Source organism: Dendropsophus ebraccatus, chromosome 3 (genome assembly GCF_027789765.1).
Source record: "Dendropsophus ebraccatus isolate aDenEbr1 chromosome 3, aDenEbr1.pat, whole genome shotgun sequence".
Classification (NCBI taxonomy): domain Eukaryota; kingdom Metazoa; phylum Chordata; class Amphibia; order Anura; family Hylidae; genus Dendropsophus; species Dendropsophus ebraccatus.
In genome coordinates, this window is record NC_091456.1 from 27,478,685 (window position 1) to 27,502,503 (window position 23,819).

A 23,819-nucleotide genomic window follows, 5' to 3' on the forward strand; every position below is an offset into this window, starting at 1 on the left:
ATGCCTGATAATAATATGCCACTGCACCCCCAGCTGGGCCAATTACTGAGGTGAATGCCCAACAGGTATCATACATCTATCCTATTATTTAGAATAGGACACACACATTGCTTTACAGCTGTCCCACCAGGGGTCTAGTGGTGTCTCCACAAACTCTGTGAGTCCAATGGAAGAAAGAGAGCTGCTCGAAATCCACTTTAAGGGTGCATTCACACGTACAGGATCTGCAGCAAATTTGATTCAAAGCAAAGGAAATCTGGGCCATCAAATCTGCTGCAGATCCTGTATGTGTGAATGCACGCTAAACTTTCTTCTCGAGATTATCCAGTGCTACAAAAACATGGCCACTTTCTTCCAGAGACAACATCACTCATGTCTCCAGGTGGGGTGTTGATTTTGTAACTCAGTTCCATTGAAATAGATAGAGCTTAACCCCTAGACGACCCTGGACGTACCTGTACGTCCAGGGCTGCCTACGGGTGTTCAGAGCGGGGCCGCACTCTGAACCACCCCAGTCCCGGGTGCCGCGTGTAGCCCAGGGCTGCGGCTATTAGCGGGCACGGTCCGATCACCGTGCCCGCTAATTAGGTAATCGGATGCAGCTGTCAAAGATGACAGCTGCATCCGATTACCTTATGCAGCTGTTCCCTGGTGTCTAGTGGGGTGGATCGCTCCTCTGGGACGTTGTCCCGGGGGAGCGATCCACACATCCGGCTCAGGCTGGGGTCTGTGCTGATCCCGTCTCCCCACTTGGTTGCTTCTGGCTGCAGCAGCCGGAAGCAATTGAGTGCCTATCTCATTAATCTATGCTGTATTACTATACAGCATAGATCTCAATGAGAGATCAGTGTGCTTATACTAAAAGTCCCCTAGGGAGAATAACCCTAACCCCAGGGGGGGAATAACCTTAACCCGACGGGGGGTTCTAGTATAAGTGTAAAAGAAAAATTAATAATAATAAAAAAACCTTCCCTAAGAAAAGTTTGAATCACCCCCCTTTTCCCATGTTATAAATAAAAATAAATAAATAAACATGTTTGGTATCACCGCGTGCGTAATCGCCCGAACTATTAATTAATAATATTCCTGATCTCTCATGGTAAACGGCGTAAGCGCAAAAAAATCTCAAAGTACAATATTGCGCATTTTTGGTCGCATCAAATCCAGAAAAATTGTAATAAAAAGTGATCAAAAAGTGCCTTATGCGCAATTAAGATACCGATAGAAAGAACACATCATGGCGCAAAAAATGACACCTAACACAGCCCCATAGACCAAAGGATAAAGCGCTATAAGCCTGGGAATGGAGCGATTTTAAGGAACAAATATTTTATATTATCAGATGGCTTGTAAAAAATTCAAACCATTGTTAACAAAGTTATACATGTTGTATATCGTTGTAATCATAACGACTTGAGGAACATATATAACAAGTCAGTTTTACCACAGGGCGAACAGTGTAAAAAAAATACCCTCCAAATAAAAGAAATGCGTTTTTGGGGGGTTTTTTCAATTTCACCACACATTGCATTTTCTCCTGGTTTCGCAGTGTACTTAATGAAAAAATTCAGCCTGTCATTGCAAAGTACAATTAGTGGCGCAAAAAATAAGGGCTCATTTTCAGTCTGACACCGTGCTCTCTGATGACATCTCTGGCTGAGACAGGAACTGTCCAGAGCAGGAGAGGTTTTCTATGGGGATTCCCATAGAAAGCCTCTCCAGTGTCAGACTGAAAAGAATACACCACTTCCTGCAGGACATACAGCAGCTGATAACTAATTTTAATAGAAGCAAATTACAAATCTATATAACTTTCTGACACCAGTTGATATGAAAGAAAAAGATTTTCGCTGGACAAACCAAGTGGCAAACCACACCTGAACTGGAGACAAGAGTGGTGTAGAGTGGGGAAGAAAGTGGCCATGTTTTTGTAGCGCTAGATAACCCCTTTAACTCTGTCGGTTCTGAGTTTAGTAGTCCAGTGGCTGGTACACATATCCAGTCCCTTGGTCAACATTGTGCTACCCTTGATCATTGCATATGGCTGTACTTCCAACACAGCAGGGCAGTAGAGGGGGAGTGAGAAAAGACGAATACCTATCCTACTCCCTGGATATCCCCTTTAAGAATAAAGTGAAACTAAATGATATTGCGGCTTCAATAACATTTTATACTGTGCTGGTTGCAGTTAAATATAAGTTTATGCCGTCCACTGCCTGAACCTGATAATAGAGTTCATGCCCAGCTTTTCAATGCAGTTGGAGGCAACAAAAACGTAATGGCAAATGTTTTGTTTTATACATTTTGTAACTACATTATATTTCTAGTATTTTTAGGAGACTATCTTTATACAGGAAAATACTTTTTATGCAACAAAGTTAACATTTTTTTGGCAAACGGCTTAAATTTCTATGAGAAATCTGTTTAGCATCCAGAACAGGAGCTGTTAGTGCGGAGGGACCAGTATTAACTGACGGTCATTGTCAAGGACGTGAACACCTAGTCCTGATTTCCAGTGAAGTTGTCTAGCAAAACCCATTTGCCTTAAAGATTAAAAATTCCAATTTCTTTTAAGCTTTACTTTTCATTTCACGAGCATGAACAAAGAGATACTTAAGTGCTCGTGCATGGGGACAGCTATGTGCAACTTTTCTCATATAGTCAAATCTATTTTTTTTTTTAAGTTTTTATTTATTTTCTTATTTTGGGTGGCAATACCCATGTTGCTTGTGTAATGAATTTCTCTGCAGTTCTTTGGCTTTGGTTGCTTCATCTCAGCACATTAGAGGGCCTTTTTTATACGCAATGAATATCGGCCAGTAGGGTTGCAAGAAAAGCTCCTGCGGCCGATAATCGGCCTTTGTAAAAGTGACAGCAATCAGCTGAGGAGGGGGAAAATACCTAGTTCTCGGTTCAAAATTTATCGTTAAGGGGTTATCCAGTGCTACGAAAACATGGCCACTTTGTTTCAGAAACAACACTACTCTTGTCTCCAGTCCAGGTGCGGTTTGCAATTAAGCTCCATTCACTTCAATGGAACTGAGTAGCAAAAACCGCCCAAGCTGGAGACAAGAGTGGGGTTGTCTCTGAAAGAAAAAGGCCATGTTTTTGTAGTGCTGGACAACCCCTTTATTAGCCGCACATCTCACTGTGCTGTCAGTTCCCAGATCACACAGCAGTACATACTTACCAAATGCACTACTGCTGTCATCCGGCATCCTTTTCTCCAGCTCTCCCATCCGGGCACTGCATCTTCAGGTCATCACCTCCTCCAGAATGATTGACAGCCGGTGGAGGCAGGGCCTAAAGACACAGCAACTGGATAGGAGAGCCGAAGAAAAAAATGCCAGATCACAGCTGCAGCGCACTGGGTAAGTATGCACTACTGTGTGATCTGGAAATTGACAGCACAGGTATAAGTATATACATTCTGTCAGTTTCCGTAAATGCACAAACAATACATAGCTCTTTTGTGGCCACCCGTTGCTGAAAAATCTGTTGAGTGTGAAAGGACGTATTTAACTCTTCATATGTTACTGCCCATGGTGAGACTAACAACTCCTTCCATACTTGTTATTATCTATTCAGTCTACTTCCCCAGCTCTAAGCTTCTGCTTTCTGCTGAAGACAAAAAACTGTATGTGAGCTCCCCACTCCCTTCCGAGATCGCTGATGTAAATAGGTCTCTGGCAGGCTGTGTCTGTAGCTTCTTTGTAATGCTTGGAGAGTTAATCTGACATGAAGTTGCGGATTAACTCACTGTGGTTAACCCTCCCAGCATTGCAAAGAAGCTACAAAATTGCAGATAGGGACTTGTTTACATCAGACGCCTGGGAAGGGAGGGGGGAGGAGGGGAGGAAAATGGGGAGAGAGAGAGAGAGAGAGTCTCATACAGTTTTTTTTTTTTTTTTTATGCCTTCAGCAGAAAGCAGCAGCTCGAAAATGGGAGAAGGAGACTGAGTAGATAATAACAAGTATGAAAGGAATTGTTAGTCTCACCATGGGCAGCAACATATGAAAAGTTACATTTTAGCAGAATACCCTTTTAACACCCTGATTAATTTGAATGAATCGAGTGTGCTTACTCTTTTATTTTGCATTGTTTTAAAGCTTTTTTTTGTCTTCAGATCCTGCACAGGCATATAAAACTCTATGGCACTGGTTTATACACTTTTTTTTTTTTTTCATGCCCACCCATTAATAGCTAGAACAGGAGATCCTCCTATCTCTGTCATTTAATCTTCACACCTGCTGAATTGGCCGCTTCCTAAATCCCGTCGACTTGTTTTATTTCCAGGCTGTATTCTTTTCCAATTTGATAAGACAGAAATCCTTATCTACACCTTTTGCTACTGTTTTTATGTCTCTACTCGGCAGCATGGAGCACTGCAGACAGTTTAACAAGCTGTAAGAGACAGGTGTTAGACAGCGCTGTTGGTCTGGGAATATCCTGTGTTCCTCCAAGGGAGAATGGATGGACTCGGAAATAAGTGTAAGCCGCCGACTTTTACAGCTTTTACCGGTCTACCTGTGGCAAACAACTAATTTGCAGGAAAACTCATTTATACTTGTCACCTAAACGCTCGACACGTTATGCATTAGGTTGCAATGAGTTTGCAGAATCAAGATGTATGAAATCTAAATTTCAATGGGATTTTTGCTTAACAACCCTTCTGAAAACCAACAAGTCATTGTCATTTTATATTGTACTTCTCTCGTGTTTAAGACTCTTGTTTTATCTCCTCTAGTGTACTCTTGGGGAAAAGCATGGAAGCAGATGTAGTATACTCTCATGTACAGTTCCCTTTAATTAGAAAGCCTTTTAGCTGTCCGACGAGCTCCCCGAGAAGCAGCTAAATGTTGCGGCATCTGCTTCGCCGGGATATTTATACAATGAGCTGACAATCCTAAAATCACCATGACAGATGCAGTCTCGTAAGGCGAGCGGTCCCATAGATGCTTTCTCTTGTTTATCTCTTAACAATGTTAAGAATTCATTCTAACAAGTTCTTGTCACACTTGATAAAGCGAGTATCTGCGCCATCCGTATAAATCAATGGGAATTACTAGATGCATAGCCGATCTGCTTCCTGTAACCGCCACTAATGAACAGGAAGGGCATGTTCTGCCGGGAAAACTGATGATACTAATATGTTTAAAGGGGTATTGCACTCAAATATAACTTTTTATATGTCGCTGCCCAATGTGAGACTGACAATTCTTACATACTTGTAATCTATTTAGTCTCCTTCCACCAGTTCTGAGCTGCTGCTTTCTGCTGAAGACCCAAAAGATTCTGTGTGAGCTTTTCTCTCAGTCTTCCCCTCCTCCTCCCTCCCTTCTGAGATGCCTGATGTAAACAAGTCCCTATCTGCAACTTTGTTATGCTGGGAGGGTTAATCACAGTAAGAGCATCAGCAACTTGACCTTAGGTTAACCCTCCTAGCATTACAAAGAAGCTACAAAGTTGCAAATACAGCCTGCCAGGGACTGTTACATGTTTACATCAGCCATCTCAGTAGGGAGGAATGGTTAGTTTCAATATGAGCAGCAACATATCAAAAGTTCTATATTTGAGCGGAATACCCCTTTTAACTTTGTATTGAAGTTTACTTTTTTCCCCCTTAATTGACATTTTTCGTATAGCAAAGCACAGAACTGAATAAGATGCAAGTGGTTGTTAGAGGCAAAATGATTGATCAAAACTGCAGACAGACCTGCACAGAGGTCGCGGAGGGGATGCCATACCGAGCTGATGTCTCAGTAATGCAGCTTGCATGAGCAAAGTAAATGCTGTTGTACCTGCTTACGGCGACACGCATCTCCGCCCGTCCCATAGAATCAATTCTATGGGCTGGCAAATTCCATGTGACATGTCAATTGACATGTCAATTCTTTTGTCGGACGGCGAAATCCACTTGGCCATAGAATTGTGTCTATGGGACCGGCAAAGATGAGCACTGCCTTCAGCGGGTACGAGCGACAGAATCCGACTGAACTTATCCTGCGCGGATTCCATAGTGGGAATCCACCCTAAGGGACTATCCCGGCTTTAAAAACATGGCTGTTTTCTTCCAGAAACTAAATCACTCTGGTTTTCAGTTCTGCCTCGTTCTTACGTTCTGTAAATACAGTCCATGCACGGAAGATGTGATATGGACCGGATGCACGGACCTCCTGGCACTATGTCTCACTATGATACCAGGAGCACCGCAACTTTGCGATACAGTACTGACAGTACATAACACATGAGTGCGACCTTTGGTGTGGTTCTGCAGCTCAATACCATTGAAATGAATGGAGTTGAACTGCAATCGCATGCAACCTGACAAGTGTGGTGCTGTTTTTGCAAGAAAGTAGCTGTGCTTTAGCTTGTCCTGGATTTCCCCTTTAACATGCAAAGTCCACCCCCTGGACAAGTGTTGTCGTCTGCAGTTTCAACACTGTTTATCTGAGACCTCATGAATGTTTGGACTCTCCTCCCTGACTTCTGTATGGCGCTGTCAGCAATTGTGATCACCCAGAACTGCTGATAAGTCCACTTTAACATTATACAGATTTACTTTTACAGTAATTTACTTCCATTTAAAAATCTCAAGTCTTCCAGTACTTATCAGCTGCTGTATGTCCTGCAGGAATTGATGTATTCTTTCTAGTCTGACACAGTGTTCTCTGCTGCTACCTCTGTCCATGTCAGGAACTGTCTAGATCCCTAGTAGTGATGAGCGAATAGTGAATAGTTCAAATATTCGATCCCATTAAAGTATATGGGAACAAGTATTCGATCATTGAAAAAAATCTATTCGACCACTTGGAGGTAAAAAACGGAAGCTGGGGGATTTGAACGCTTATCGAATTTTTTCAAATATTTGGCGAACTATTCGATAAGATTCGATAAATCGAATACCTTACTATTCGATCGAATATCTATTCGATCGAACAGTATTCGCTCCTCACTAATCAGTAGCAAATCCTCATAGAAAACCTCTCCTGTTCTGGACAGTTCCTGACATGGACAGAGGTGGCAGCAGAGAGCACTGTGTCAGGCTGGAAAGAATACACCACTTTCTGCAGAACATACAGCAGCTGATAAGTACTGGAAGTTTGACATTATTAAATAGAAGTAAATTACAAATCTATATAACTTTCCGACACAATTTGATTTAAAAGAAAAGTTTGTTTGTTTCGTTTTTTTTTTTTTTTTTTTTTTTTTTTCAACTGGAATACCCCTTTAACCACAACATGTAAACTGCAATCAGAAATCAGACGGTCAGGGTACAAATCAGTCTTGGATCATCTTTGATTTAGTGACTATGATTTTCCATACAGATTTTTCATCACCTCTAATCATTGTACTTGATATGAGATTGCTGTATCTTGCAATGTACCTTTGGTACACTTATATGATAACAAAAAGGATAAAAAGAAGTAGAATGAGAACAGGGAGTTGGTGGAGTGTTACTTTGTAGCTGGACACTGGTTTCTCCAATGTTTTGCTTGTTGCTTAATCTTTTAGCAGTCCACATCCCCCTCTTCCGTTCCGCTGCGGATGACCATGACATTACTATGCCACATTACCGAGTTACAGAAGCCGTCTTGTCTTTGTGCCAGGTGGATTACATAACATTGAAGTGAATGCATACCATCCACACCCCTCTCACACCCCTACTTGTTATTGGCTGGGATGGAGGAGGCTTCTCCTGCTTACCCTCTACACACATGACTACATTAACGTCAGAGTCATCTGGTTATCTGACACTGTTTGCCTTTCCATTGTGCTGAAACCTCGTGCTCATGTTCTGCCCGGAGTCTAGCGTGGAAATTTCATAACACCAATGGTTTGTGTAACAGCGTTGTTCTAGCAGCAGCTAGCAGACATACAACACTGCGGATTGCTTCATAGAAGTCTTATGTGTGATTTACTGACCGCTGGATATGATAGTAAGATAACAGATCAAATACTGTCAGGGAAATGTTCTGGAAAAGAAGGTTGTACAGTATGTTCTTCTGCCCATGGTGTAAGGGCAGGCCCGGCCTTAGGGTAGACGGCGCCCTGTGCAAAGCTTTTTTCGGCGCCACACACACACACACACACACGCACACACACACACACTAAATCCTACCGCACAACCCCACTCTCAGGGTATGATGGGGTTGTGGTCATGCAACACTGCAGCTACCAGGGTATGATGGGGGTTGTGGTCATGTAACACTTCAGCTATCGGGCAGGTGTTGTAAACATGTAACACTGCAGCTATCAGGGGATGATGGGGGTTGTAGTCATGTAACACTTCAGCTACCAGGGTATGATGGAGGTTTGGGCAATACTACCAGCACTCAGCAGCCTGACAGACAACACATTAATAATGACACTCAGTCAGAGCTGCTGCTGCTCCTCTTCACAGTCCAGTCACTGGTAGGAGGCCTCCAGCTGCAGCCATCACTCCCTCTTCTCCCTCCTCACACAGCAGGAGAGGAGTACGGGCCGTCAGCAGCTCCGGGCAACATGTGAGTGTGAGGACTGAGGAGAGAGAGGAGAGAACCAGCCCGGGCCAGAGGAAGCATGCAGGGGCCGAGAGGGCCGCACTTGCCAGGTACTGATGGCCTGGCAAGTGCCTGTGTGAGCCAGAGAGCGCTGACAGGAAGGCAGGAGAGGGGAAAGAAACAAACCCCTGCAGGAGGAGGAGGGTGGCTAGGCACACTCCGAACCAACCACTATGGAAGGAGGGAAAGCGGGAGGAAGGGAAGCCAGCTGGGGGGGGGGTGTTAAGTGTGCTGTTTGTCTGCTGACACGCCAAGACCAACGCGGCCAGTGATAGGCTGAGCGGCCTGTCAGCTCAGAGAAGCTGTAGCGTGCGGTGCCAGGAAAAGAGCAGAAGGCAGGAGGAGACCGGGAGCGTGGAAAGGGAATGTATGAACAGTTTAGGACAAGGGCTGCACGGACATCAATTATTCTGTCCATGCAGTCTTTGCTAAACGATAAGCGAGCCTTGTAATAGGCCTAGTAAACGAGCGCTGATCTAGCAGATCAGTGCTTATTTACATTATTGATCAGGCCCCCACCAGCTCATTTAATAGGACCCTAATACTAACACAGGCTCTGTGAACTATAACATAATAAACAGGCAAACAATGTGTAGTATAAAATTATTTCTTACAAAAAAAACAAAACAAAACAGGAATGTAGAATTAGAGTAATATCAGGCTTCCTCTCCAGACACTTTAAGGCTTTGTAGCATGATACATTTGCCTTAATACACCCACAAAATCTATATGGACAAAACTTTCTTCCTTTGTTCTTGAAATAATCTGCATAGCTTCATTGCGGAATTCTTGTGTTCAGTTTGATTCTGGTATTTTTTTATTTTTTTTATTTTTTTTTTTGCTATTTCCAAAGGTACTGTACCAGCATTCTGGGAAATGGAGGGAAAAAAGTGGTTGATCCTAAATATGAGATGGCTTATTTACAATAGCAGTGGTTGGGGAGCAGGATGATAATAGACTATAGAACTGTACGCAATGTCAGTCAGCTGCTTCTAAGGCCAGCAGGATATTGTCATCAGGTGGGGACACAATAATATGGCAGCTTTATAAAGCTTAGGTGCGGACTCATCTGGAGTATGCTGTTCAGTTCTGGGCACAGGTTCATAGAAAGGACGTCCTAAAGCTGAAAATGGTACAAAGGCGGCAACCAAACTAATCAGGGGAATGGAGAATCTTGGTTATGAGGAAAGATTAAAAGAATTAGATTTGTTTGGTCTTGATGAGAGAGATGATTGATTGATTGATTGATTTATTTATGTGTATAAATGGCCCCTACAAAAAATATAGTGAAAATATTTTAAAGATAAAAACCCTCCAAAAAGGGGCACCGCCTCCGCCTGGAGAAGAAAAGGTTCAATGTCCGGAGGCAACAAGCCGTCTTTACATTGAGAACAGTGAATCTTTGGAACAGTCTACCACAGGATCTGGTATTAGCAAGAACAGTGAAGGCTTCAAAACAGGATTAAAGGGGTATTCCACTCAACCATAACTATTGATATGTTGCTGCCCATGGTGAGACTAAGGCTATATTCACACACCTGTAGTGCAGCCCGCGACCACGGACCACACTACGAATGTGCATCCGTAGTGCTACGTGCTTCACAAAGCAAAAAACCGTCCACATCACATGCCCATTTTTTTTTTTTTTGTGGCACGGATCGCGGCCCCGTATACACATACGGACATGTGAACGGGGCCATTGAATAACATTGGTTTTATGTTCTGTCCGCAATTGCGGGCACACAATTGTGAACAGAACAGCAGATGTGTGAATATAGCCTAACATACTTTCATACTTGTTGTTACATATTTAGTCTCCTTCCCCCAGCTCAGAGATGCTGCTTTCTGCTGAAGACACAAAAATCTGTGTGTGAGCTTTTCTCTCTTGTCTCCCCCTCCTCCCCCCTCCCTTCTGATGTAAACAAGCCACTGACTGGCTTTAGCTGCAACACTGTAGCTTCTTTGTAATGTTGGGAGGAATATTCACATTGAGTTTATCAGTAACCTGACATCAGACTTACCCTCCCAGCATGAAAAAAGAAGAAGATACAGTGTTGCAAATAAAGACAGTAAGGGACTCGTTTACATCACCTGTCTCAGAAGGAAGGGGAGAGAAGGGGGAAACAGAGAAAGAGGCTCACACACAGATTTTTGTTTTCAGCAGAAATCAGCAGCTGAGAACTGGGGGAAGGAGACTGAATAGATGATAAGAAGTATGGAATGAATTGTTAATCTAACCATCTGACAGTGGACTACCCCTTTAAGTCCCTTTTATACAGGCTGATATCGGCAAGGAGCATTGCTAGAATAGCTTCCTCGGCTGATAATCGACCTATGTCAAAGTGCCAGCGATCAGCCGAAGAGCGGGAATACACCCACTTATTGACTCTTTTGTCGCACACTTAAAAATATTGCTATCAGTTACACATCTCCCTGTGTAAATGTGGGGTCGACAGCAATATATTTTCAAATGGCCGTATGAACAATACAGTGATCATTTGTGTGGCCCAGCAGCGTGACCGATTTTGCCTTCTAAAGATGCTGGATAAGAGTGTCCATCTTGCTGATCAGCGCTCCCTTGCGTCCTTGCACAACCCCCATATCAGGCGGCATAGAAGGATCCTTAGACAAGATCTTAGAACAAAATAAGCTCAATGCGTATGTAAAAGTATAGAATCAAACCTTACACTGTTCCCCCACCCCCTTTGTTGGTCATTTGTGTTGAAATATTACTTTTGTTAACTCTTCTTGTCTCTGTTTTGTCTTCTAGATCTAGTACTGCTGAAGCGGAAAAAGAAAATCTTGGTAAGATCTATTCTTTGTATGTATGTTTGTTTGTTTTGTTTTTTGTGTCGTCCTGTTCCAAGCACTAGTAAGCGAGTCCGAGCTGGGCTGCAGAGGGTCATGACACTGGTGTGCTGATCCCACACTGGCTTCAGTTTACATCACCGTACAGAAGAGGATGTTCTCTTCCAGTTAAGCTGGAAACTTGCATGTAACCACATTCTGAACTCCAGTTACACACGTCCTGCATGACTTTTTAAAATAGTACCAGGGCCATCCAGCTTCAGCTGCTTCCAGGTACTTGTGACGTCCGATGTGCACAGTAATCAGTAAACATTACTTTTATTAGCAGGATTATTCATGTGCTTATTTGGATGCGCAAATAACAATGTATTTCTGCTCTCTTACTATTTACTTCCTCTGTATACTGAGGCTGTATACACGTGTGTCAGACTGGAAAGAAAAACACTTACTGCAGGACAGGAAGAAAGTCCCTAAACTCCTATGAACCTTCTTTAAATATTATTGTTTATAATACTATGCAATGTTTTGACAATTAATCAATGATCACCAGGTGTGTTGCTGAGGACGGCACCAGCGTTGCTGTATGCACTTCATACGGCACTTATGGAAAGCAACAGCAGTCCAAGTCAGTGCGCATGCTCACCTGCTCGGTGTGTCGGCTTTAGAGCGGTGCTGATCTTACTTGCTGCATTATGCCTACCTAATCTTCAGACCATAGCTGTAACAAGGGAGACGTATTCATCCATCACTGCAGTTTAGCACCATGGGAGTGATTCACAGTAAGCTCCATGAGAGAGCGGCATTTTCCCAGTTGAAAAAACAATAACCATTTCCTGTCAGTAGATTTAAATAAGGGCTCATAAAAATGCAATGTTAATGGATATGGAGGGTAATTGCTAGAGGAGGCGATGGTTTATATGCCCCACCGCCTACCAGGGAACGCCAGTACACGCAGGGGATTTTACTCTGTAGACTTTTCTGGACTTCTCCACCACCTGATGCCATTGACTGATCAGTAAGTGCACTGCCAGGCGGAATAATATAGAAAAAAAACAGGCTATAGAAAACTATGGTTATGAAATCTAATACTATTCAACATATGGGCAGTCCAGCTCATAGATCTCTAAGAGGGTGTATATTTGCAGAGTACCCATTTGCTGAGACTGGAAGTTCGTAAAGATTTCCTTACACTTCACCCCCTGCTAGACAGCGAACTATTTTTGTAACTAGAGATGAGCAAAGCAGACGAAAATTCAATTCGCGAGGTTCGCATATTTTGGGTCAAACTTGTTAAGATTCTCTAATCGAATTCTAACGAATTTCAATAAAATAGCTACAATACTGGGACTATTAAAGAAGGGAGAATTTGTTAACACATGTTCTTGTAAAAGTGTCAAAAATGGGAAAATCACAATTTGTAAAAAAAAAATGTCATTCAGCCAATCCTCCAATTTCCGTCATGGACAGCAGTGAACCTTGGTGGAACAGCAGCATAAACTATATAAACTTTCTAATAAACCATTTAATGCGTTCAATCCACCTTCAAGTACCCTTTCACCTCTCCTTGTGTGGCACCCTTTGTATCTCAATATAGTTTAAAGGAGACCTGTCACCCCGGCTGCCAGGGTGAAGCCCGCCCGGCCACCCGATGGAGCCCCTCATACTTACCCCTTCCTCCAAGTCCCGGTCCCAGACCCCGTCCCGTTGCCAAGAAATCTCTGTCAGAGGCCTTGCTCACACTCACCAGAGATGAGTCTGACGCCCACAGAGAATGACAGTCATTCTCTGTGGGCGTCGGACTCTTCTCTGATGAGCGAACGCACGGCTTCCAACTGGGATTGCTCGGCAACGGGATTGGGACTTGGAGGAAGGGGTAAGTATAAGGGCTTTACCCTGGCAGCTGTGGTGACAGGTCTTCTTTAAGTGGCACCAATTTAAGTGACAATTTCATTTTGATTTCAATTGATTTTTTTATTTTATTTTAATGTAGACATATGAAAACAAATTTTTAGAACACAGTAGGAATGAAGCTCAACCACTGATTATATAAGGCGCACACTCCATTCACTGATCCCAGTCAATTGGTATAACTCCATAGGAGTTTACAGTGCCCAGTGAGTGAATAATATGGACTGTGTCTTCCCTGGTTCCAGTGAATTCCTATAGGCACCCAGTTACTATCCTATCCTCTCTGTCCCTATATCACTCTGTTAGTCTCTCCCTGCTCTGCTCTAACTGCCTGCTGCCATCCTGCTCTCTCCTACACACACAGCCGACTGGCCACCTCTGTTACCGAACCACCTTATATAGAGGGGGAGGTGCTGACATCACAGAGGGGCTGCAGCTGATTGGACGGACACTAGGGATTATGGTTAATCCCTTTCTCCCGCCCAGTGATTCTCCAGACAGCATGTGCGGCCGCCATGTTTTTCAGCGAATTTCCTTAACAAATCCGAGTGAGTTTGCTTCACTGAACAAAACGAATTGACAGCGTGATTTACAGCTAATTTCGCTTCGCTCATCTCTATTTGTAACCTTTTTCTGCCAGTAATTGAGATGTATTATTTACCACCATCGCATCAATATCACAGGCTTACAATAACAAACTTATAAGTTGGTGCACACACGTTTGTCAACTAAAATAGAGGCCTTTTGGAAAGCTCACTTTATAGCATGTTGCCTTAGTGTAAATGGACAAGATCAGGTTATTTTGGCATGGACTGGTGTAGAGTCTCCGCCAGTGCCATCGGATGCAGGCAACATCGGAACATCATGGGTCCTATCCAGACTTGGATTTCAGCTCTGTGAGTATTTATTGTGCACACGTACCGTAAGTGCTGCTGCAATATAAACCTTTAATGCCAGCAGTGGGCGACCTACTGTACATAAGCTGCATTTATTGGGTTTCTTCGATGCTTCTTCTAACCTGCTTTACTTGGAAGGTATATGAAGGACGGTATATGCACATTTGCCGATAATCGTTCTGTGTAATAGGGCCTTTACTGAAGTTGAGGAAATTGGCAGTAAGCATTTTGTGTGCTGATGCTGCTACCTATGCTATAGTGCTGAGAGTTGCGAGAAGTGTGCAATATATTTTACTAGGAGGAGTTTACTAAATGTAGTCTAGTGCAAATAATCTTTGTAATATAATTTAATTTGCTTTTGCTCTCATCACACTGATATATAATGCTCAATGATATACAGAGCAGTTGTAGATGCAAAAGCCATATTACACGGCATGATTTTCCAGGGAAAGCGAGCTCCAACCTATCAGTTCAATGTCCCGTTTCCCCCTCATTCCCTGCTCGCTGCCTGTGCTATTACACAAACACACAGTGAGTGGGGAGAGGCCACCCGAATGACTCTTAGATTGTGCTGGCTGCCCATTGAAGGTCCATTAAAGGACTGCAAACATTGTGCATGTCGGCTGATCATTGCCTTTAAACATGCGCTATTACACTAAACGACTATCAGCCTGAACAGTCTGTAATTGGCCAAGTAAGGCCGATAATCGTTTAGTGTAATAGGGCCTTAACTGAAAGCCTCATTCCCAGTCACAGTTATCAGGGTGGTCCCTGGCTCTGATTCATAGGGGTTTACATATAAGGAAAACTCTCTCTGTCAGGGACAGGGACCACCTTGATAACTGATAGCCCCATTCCCAATTGCAGTTACATCTACAATTGTTCTGACAAGGCACGACCATTCGGAGTAAATCATATATCACTGTGGTAAGGGCGCCTGTCAGTTTTTCAGGCTGCCTTTGGTACGGACAGCAGGGAACGAGTGACAGGTAAGATAACATATTAGCTCAGACTTATCAAGTTGCCTGAAGCTTCACTGATTGGGTGCTGAGGGTTTCAGGCACCTTGATAAATCCGGGCCTTGGTGACTGTTCACATCTGCATAGTGTTTTTATATAATATGCAGATTTTCTTGCCAACCTAATATGCTTGCACCTATAATCTCTATGGTGTCGTATATCCTTGTCCCGTTTTCCGCCTTTAGACGTTCATTTGATGAGTTGTTTTTTTTCTATGTAATTTTATTTGCACACTTCAATTTCGCTGAAAGAAAGTGATGACTATAACTAATAGTAAAGAGAAATGGGGGAAGCTCCCGTCGGCGATATATAGCAGATTATGACTATTATTAACAGAATTGAGTAAATCCTTAAAGAAGTAATATTTGGCGGTGTTCATCTCTCCTCAAAGGACGACTTTTCTAGTAAAGCAAAGTTCAGATGACAGTTCTAGCCCATCTGTCTACTATATGGCTCATTTGGGTGTTCTCCAAACCACTCTACGTTGGTCGCACGGCTTATAGTTAAGTGTTCACACCAATCCATGATATACAGCCGCCCCATGATTTTCAAGGTCCCATATTTGCTGAACACTTCTGAAACCATCATGAACAAGATTTGTTGGCAACTGTTAAAATTGGTGACAGTACTTTAATGGTCCTTCTGCCCTCTCTGTCCTGGCTATAAAGGCTTTTATATATACTGTGTATATATATAATTTGTGTGTTTGATTAGTCTCTACTACTCTGTGCTGTACTTATCCCATGGGAAAAAAAAGAGATAAAACCACTTTATTTTTCCTTTTGCAGTAAGCCAAAATGTTCATAAAATGTTGCGAATCATATAAAGCCGTAAATTACAGGCTAGTTTATCTCCGTTGTGATGGTAAATATAATGTGGAATAGTTGGGCATAAGTAAGAAAAATGTAGCTCTGCTATATTCTACCTCCGTTCTCGTTAAAGAAGCACTCCGGCAAAATGTTATTTTAGATACATACTGTAATGCTATCTTACCAGCAATATTTCTGCGGTATGGTCTGTTTCATCCCAGCTCTGTTGCATCTATACATACTGAGCCCTCTCATTATTGCACCTGGGTCAGGTGATCACCACTCTAACCAGCCGGAGATCTATATCTACAGTGTGGCTGAATTCCTGTAAACCAAGAAGAAAAAAATTCCCGGCACGCGCTAGTAGATGACATGTTGTAAAGATTTCACAAAATTATTTCACAGGTGATATAATTATTCTCAGGTATTATCACAGGTGTACTTTCTATGGGATATCATTAAAACATGACCTGTTGGTAGGCCATGAGGACTGGAATTGAGCAGCAATGAACTACAGGACATCACCTATTGGAACCCCACATGTAGCTCAGTCCCTTTCCCACTAAGATCTTTATACAACGACTTTCAACAACCGTTATTTGATACTCAAAATAATGGCCGTTGTTTAAAGGGGAACTATCAGCAGGTTAGACGAATCTAACCTGCTGATAGCTCCCTAATGCTCACGGGGCACCGAGGGGAAGGGTATGTCTCTTACCTTCCTCCTTGGTGCCATTCCTGTGCAGTTAGTAGCTGAATCCATGGCCTGGAGCACCATTAGGAGCACTGTCCGCCCCCATCTCACCAAGATAACCCGCTCCTTCTAATGATAATCAATGGACATCTGGAAAAAAGATGTGTGTGAACAACTTAAAATAACATCCGCCAATGAACGGCCATTTTATGCATTGGGTAAATTAACGGCCATTGTTTCCATAGACTTCAATGGAAATCAATAAAGTTTCCCAGGACTGGATCCAGCTTTTCCAGGCACCAGAAGCGGCACGGAGTTCAAAGGCATCTGGCAGAAAAGCCAATGGCCAAGCCTAGTGATTCTCTTCGCTAGAACTGTAAATTTGCTCATCCCTAGTCCATATGAAAGAACTGTACATTAGCACACGGACGCTGGTAGGGGCTTGTGTGTTGTTGCGCAGGTTTTGTGCATATGATTTTGGGCGTGGGGCCTAATAAATCAAGTATCAGGGATATCATTAACAATTTTTTTTTTTTTTTTTTTTATCCCTTTGCAGAATATAACCCCTAGAAGTTATAATGTGCTTTGTATTTTATCTTCTATACAATATGTGCTTGTGCAGAATAAATGTACTGTATGCTGGAATACAGACGTATCCAACTTTACTGGCTTTGAGTACATTTGTTGTACTCTCTGTTCTATACTTCTTCTTACAGAAGGAATATTAGATACTTATCGATCAGACTACGTATTTCAGAATAGAATATATTGTAAAGACCCAAATCCCGTCTTAACCCCTTAGGAGTTTTAGAATCTGTTTACACCACTGCCTGTATTTTAATGAATACATCCTGTAAGCAATATACTCTATAATGATGTATCCTTCTCTAAATTAATTGACTGGTTAAATAGATTCATTAAGGAATAGAAAGCTGACCTTTACCCACCTGTACATGGTGACAGTGTCAGTAAATGATGGCACCGGCCAGCCTGCAAGGATTGATAGAGGGATTGCTGCACAGAGTTAGCTTTTCTGACTACAATGCCATGGGAAGCCATAACGTCCGGCCTTAATAAATCACTTATTTCTGACCTGTCTTAGCCGGGCACCAAGGGAATCTGTATTTTTTTTTCTTTTTGAAAGGACAGGAATAAATGTATGGCTCTTAATCACATTTGTGGACACAATAATAAATGAAATGATGTCTGTCCTTTTGGCGATCTGTAATGCAGCCAAAACTAATAAACTTGCCGATTATGATTTTTTTTATGGGTATATTGTATGCCCCTTTTATGTCCCTAGGTGTCAGGTAGGGAACTGGGAAGACAACAGACGAGTGCAGCCTTAGACTAGCACCCGCCCCAGCTGACCCTACCTACTTGCCGCAAACAGTACTAAAGATTACTGCGGACAACTGGTCGACAAACCTTACACTGAAATAAGTGCAATACAAAACAAGACAGGACAAACAAACACAATAGAGAATGGTGAGAGTACGGGGTCAGTAACACACGGGCAGCGAAGGTACAAAATCAGAATCCAAGAAGCAAAGTCAGGGTACGAAATCCAAAGGTCAAAGTCACAATAACAAACAGTCAGGAGAATGCTAGGTCAAGGCACAAGGCGCTATCACAGGCAATGGGATAAGACCAGGGCTGGGATTTACAGTGAACTACAGCCCCTAGCAAATGGTCCTGTCCATTGTGAAGGATGCCGTCAGCATTTCTTCCAGCTGAGCCGCGCGCCTTGGCAGAGAATGGAACCAGGCGCCCGGCTCGATTCCTGACACTAGGTCTTCTCAAACTTTGTAGATTTACTCAAGGACTGCACAAAATAATACTGAATGTAAGAGCAATGTAGTTATTCCTCACCTATGTACAACTACAAAGTAAGCTGTTCAGCTTACTTTGGTGCATAAAGTGAGTAATAAAAAAAAGTGTTTTGTTCATAAGGATCTTCACATATCTCGGACACAACTGGTAGAACTGCAGAACTGATTTTCATGAATACCATTGGGTTGTCCCAAATAAAATAAATAAATAGCTCGCCACTGCAGCCCAGATGATATAGTGGTCTCCCACCATCAGACTTGATTAACATGGGCTTTGTGTGTGTCGTCAAAAGATGATATGTCATTTAAATCAAGGTTTATGTTAGATTTATTTTTATTTTTTTTTGTAAATTTGTTTTGTAATTTTCCATTTTACTATCTATAGTTTTGAGAAATCCTATACTCTTGCACTTTTTATTCTCACCACTACTGTAAGATTAAAGGCTTTATTAAACACATGATTTTTCCAGGGAAGCAAGCACCAACTTGTCAGCTCAGCACTTGCTTCACCCTCGTTCCCCCTCACTGCCTGTTCTGCTTCTCATACAGACAGCAAGCAGGGAGGAGCGGATGGGGATGGTCAAACGATACTTAGATCGTTTGGGCTGCCCACGAAAGTCATCAGCAGTCTGCTGATTTTTCAGCATGTTTATGCTGGCATGCACGATTCCGGCTGATCTTTGCCTTTCAACATGCGCTATTATACTAACCAATTTTCGTCCTGAATGGTCTGTAATCGGCCAAGTAAGGCAGATTAATTGTTTAAGTGTGAATGTTTCTCGCTTATGTGAATGGGATGCGTCCCCTATAATAATGTACAAAAAATATATAAAACAAATCATTAGGGTCAGAAAATAGGAACAGTGAGGGGGAAAAAAAGTTTGCGTTTTTGACTAAAAACAAAAAACTAGGCTATATTTATTCTTTTAAGTGATGTCAAAAAGCTGAGCTGCAATACTAAACCTACAGTAGCTTGTTTTGTTGTCCTAGACAATGGCTAATGCTAGCAGAAATACTCCAGTTTCTACTAATAATGTATACATGTCAGTCAATGTACAATGTTTTTCTCTTTCCAGGTACAGTGCAACGAGAGAAAAAGTACCAAGTACAGCCTGGTTTTGGTGACAGACGTGGCGGTGTCATCAGTGCCCGAACATATTTTTATGCCGATGAAGCAAAGTGTGACCATCACATGGAGACCTTTCTGAAATGTATTGAAGCTTCAGGTGGGGATACAAGTTTGTTTTTGTTTCTTTAGTTAATTCAATTCCTTTAGACCAATTAAGTATAGTTTCATTGTCGTTTTCAGCAGATTTACGCTTGTACTAGATTTTTCCATAGGTCTTAGTTTTCTTTACCCCCAGTTCCCCCAGTTCTCTCTAGCTGGTCCTGTGTTTGTACCCAGGGGATACAAGTTTAAATACAAAAAGATCTTCCGCATAGAAAAAAAAAAACAAAAACAAAACTGTTGTTGACTATGTTTTGTGCAGGGGCTTAACTAGAAGTAGCTGGCCCCCATGGCAATTTTTTGAATACACACACACACACACACACACACACACACACTAACCTTATATTGTACAGAATAACATTGTTTTTATTATTATAATTATTTATATATAAATAAATGAATATAGTGGTATAGGGAGTTTTGCATGTTGCCTATAGAAACATTCAAAAATTCTAAACACTATGGGGGAGATTTATTAAACATAGTGTAAAGTGACAGTCTCAGTTGCCCCTAGCAACCAATCAGATTCCACCTTTCATTTTCCAAAGAGTCTGTGAGGAATGAGAAGTGGAATCTGATTGGTTGCTAGGGGCAACTGAGACAGTTTCACTGTACACCATGTTTGATAAATCTCCCCCTATATTCGGACTTGTATATTTTTATTGGGGAACGAATGTATAATTTTATGAGGGGCACATTGACACCCCCTAAAATTACTTGGGTAGCTAGTTGGACAGCTGCACTGGGACCATCTGTAGCAATCTGGCTTTGGTAGGGAAAGAAAGGCCTGGATACTCTAACTCTGCCCCTTTCCTGGTAAGTATATGTGCAAGTGCTGCTCAACAATGGACCTAATGTGGTGGACACCGCGGTATTACACCATGGTCACGACAAAGGTCCTGGATGGCTACCAGGGACATTACAGGTTGGGCCAGCGACCGATATGACTGCATCCACCTTCAGCAGCCAACGCTATTTAAATGCCACACGCTCGGATTCTGATGAACCAGAGTGAGCTTGGAGTTTGCTCAACTCTAATTATTTTGTATGTTGATTGGAAGAAGTGAAAATTTAGACTCTCCAAGATTGTTGGGTGAATCATAACGTTTTTATCCCCATGCAGTTTTAGGCTATGTTCAGACGCTGTAAGAGACCGGCCGGGTCACGGAACGTGGCCGAGTCATGCAACAGCCAGTCTCAGAAAAGATCATTCCGGCCAGTACTGCAGTACCGGCCGGATGATCATTAGCGCCGCTGATTTTTAATGTGGGCGCATCTGTGCGCATCCGCATCAAAACTCCCCACTGCATACAATGGAGCGTGTGGCCGGAGCCGCACTCTCCATTGTGTGAACTGACGTTGTGTGAAGTGACATGTTAGTTTCCCGCAGCGCCGCTAGGGATCCCGGCTAAAGTGTATACTATGTGCAGCACAACGTAAGTTCCATACTAATCACGGCCGTTGCAACAACGGCCGTGATTACTGTGAACATGGCCCTAGGGCTGAAAACTTATGGATGGCTTGAAACCAGGGCGCCCAACCTTATAAAAATATCTTCCTTAACTAGAAGATATGGGAACTTGGGAATCCAAGTACCAAAACTCTCAAAGTGAATGCTATTTAGTTTCGTTCTTTTTACCTTAGGTCCAATGTTCCGCTCTGATATATTGGTACAGTAGTTAGACCTCTTTTCCGATACATCAAACAGACACTACAAGACGCCGCCTCTGATTTCTGGCTTATTTCTACTTTTCCTTTTTTCCTCTCCGAGAGAATAATGCTATTTATGAATTTGGAGGCAGCATCTGTAAACTTACGTGTTCACAATTATGTGATTTTCACATCTATTTTACAAGGAAAAGGTATATAAAGTTTGCTTATTTTAGATCTCCCGGTGACCTGGAATATAATCAATTGTATTTGAAGACGCTCACATGTTCCAAAGGGGGGGCATCTTTGAAACGCTTCCTTGTCACTTTACAATGAGAGCGGCTGTAATTTATTTAAATGTAATGTTCCTTTTGTAATATGGTGCACTGTGTGGCTGAATGGACAGGCTTGCTTGATCTTGAATTCCAGCTGGTATTTATTTGTTCTGCGATGCGTCTTCCAGCTGAAATGAGAGTGCACAGCGCGTAGCTAAATAACATCTCTGCAAGGAGTTTGGATACATTATGTTGCTATTTATTCTCTAAGCAATTAATGCTTACATTGTGTTTTGTGTTTTTTCTTTGTTTTTTTCCCCCTGGTGTATCGGTGAAGGCTTAAAACTCAGGTAGTCCTGATATGAAAAAGGCTTGAAGCCAGTTTGTGGCTTTATGGAGAGATGTGACCAGGGGCGTAGCTAATGTCTCTTGGGCCCTGGTGCAACTTGGGCCCCCCCTTTCTCGATGCTATTGGTATATATATCTATCTCAGGACTGATATTACCAATAATACCAGTATACAGGAAATATTATCACCGCCATACTGTTACTAAACAAATCCTGTTTACTGAGACCAATATTGCCAGTATTACCAGTACACAAGGGGAAATATTACCGCCACACCACAACCATCACCACCATATTGTTACTGACTAAATCCAGTATACTAAATCCAATAAAACACAGTACCAGATAACAAGTAACAAATAATACCACCACATAGTGACTAACACCACCGCTGCTACTGAATATAATACTCTGTACATAGACCAATATCACTTCATACAGTCATATAGAGGTGGACGCACTGTACACAGGATCTATACACCATATACATTACAGTGCAGTTATATCAAGTGACTCACAGGGGACGTCTTCTCTGATTGGAGTTCTTCCCTTTTCATCTTCTTCTTTTGCCCTGGGTCATTATGAGAACCTCTCTGGGCCACGAATCCACAGAATCTGCCAGACAGACATATTAGGCTCCTCACACTGACACCATCCTCATCTCTCTTAAAACTGCACATCTGTACTGTCCCCTTTACACCCTCATTTAGTAGGTAGCCCTGACTCTATGTGACCTCCTTACAGTACATGCCCCCCTCTGTGCATGCCCTATTGTATACACCCCCCATGTAGTCCACCTTATAGATGGCCCCCAATGTTTCCCCCATATAGATGGCCCCCCATGTTATTCCCCTTACAGATGCCCCCCATGTTGTCCCCTCCTCCTGCAACTTCACCATACTACTACCCCTTTTATCCTCCTGCCCCTCCATCATCATACTACTACCCCTTCATCCTCCTTCCCTTTCATAATCATACTACAAACACCTCCATCATAATACTACCACCCCCTTCATCCTCCTGCCCTTTCATCATCATACCACTACACCCCTCATCATCCTTTTGTTCCTTAATCATCATACCACTACACCCCCATCATCCTCTTGTTCCATCATCATACCACTACACCCCCATCATCCTCTTGTTCCATCATCATACCACTACACCCCCATCATCCTCTTGTTCCATCATCATACCACTACACCCCCATCATCCTCTTGTTCCATCATCATCATACCACTACACCCCCATCATCCTCTTGTTCCATCATCATCATACCACTACACCCCCATCATCCTCTTGTTCCATCATCATCATACCACTACACCCCCATCATCCTCTTGTTCCATCATCATCATCATCATACCACTACATCCCCATCATCCTCTTGTTCCATCATCATACCACTACATCCCCATCATCCTCTTGTTCCATCATCATACCACTACAACCCCCATCATCCTCTTGTTCCATCATCATACCACTACACCCCCATCATCCTCTTGTTCCATCATCATCATACCACTACACCCCCATCATCCTCTTGTTCCATCATCATCATCATCATCATCATCATCATACCACTACATCCCCATCATCCTCTTGTTCCATCATCATACCACTACACCCCCCATCATCCTCTTGTTCCTTCATCATCATACCACTACACCCCCATCATCCTCTTGTTCCTTCATCATCATCATCATCATACCATTACACCCCCCATCATCCTCTTGTTCCATCATCATCATACCACTACATCCCCATTATCCTCTTGTTCCTTCATCATCATCATACCACTACAT

The 23,819-nt window shown here is 42.6% G+C and overlaps 1 protein-coding gene across 2 annotated transcripts in view; it reads left to right on the plus strand.

Moving 5' to 3' along the window:
- PRODH (proline dehydrogenase 1) overlaps positions 1-23,819 on the plus strand; it is a 112,677-nt gene that overhangs the window by 25,747 nt on the left and 63,111 nt on the right. Inside the window, exons 3-5 of one of the 2 annotated variants that reach the window (XM_069961279.1) lie at positions 11,315-11,349; positions 11,903-11,977; positions 19,587-19,736. In XM_069961279.1, coding sequence (XP_069817380.1) covers positions 11,315-11,349; positions 11,903-11,977; positions 19,587-19,736 — 260 coding nt within the window. The remainder of the gene's footprint in view (positions 1-11,314; positions 11,350-11,902; positions 11,978-19,586; positions 19,737-23,819) is intronic. The other variant, XM_069961280.1, reaches the window with a different exon arrangement.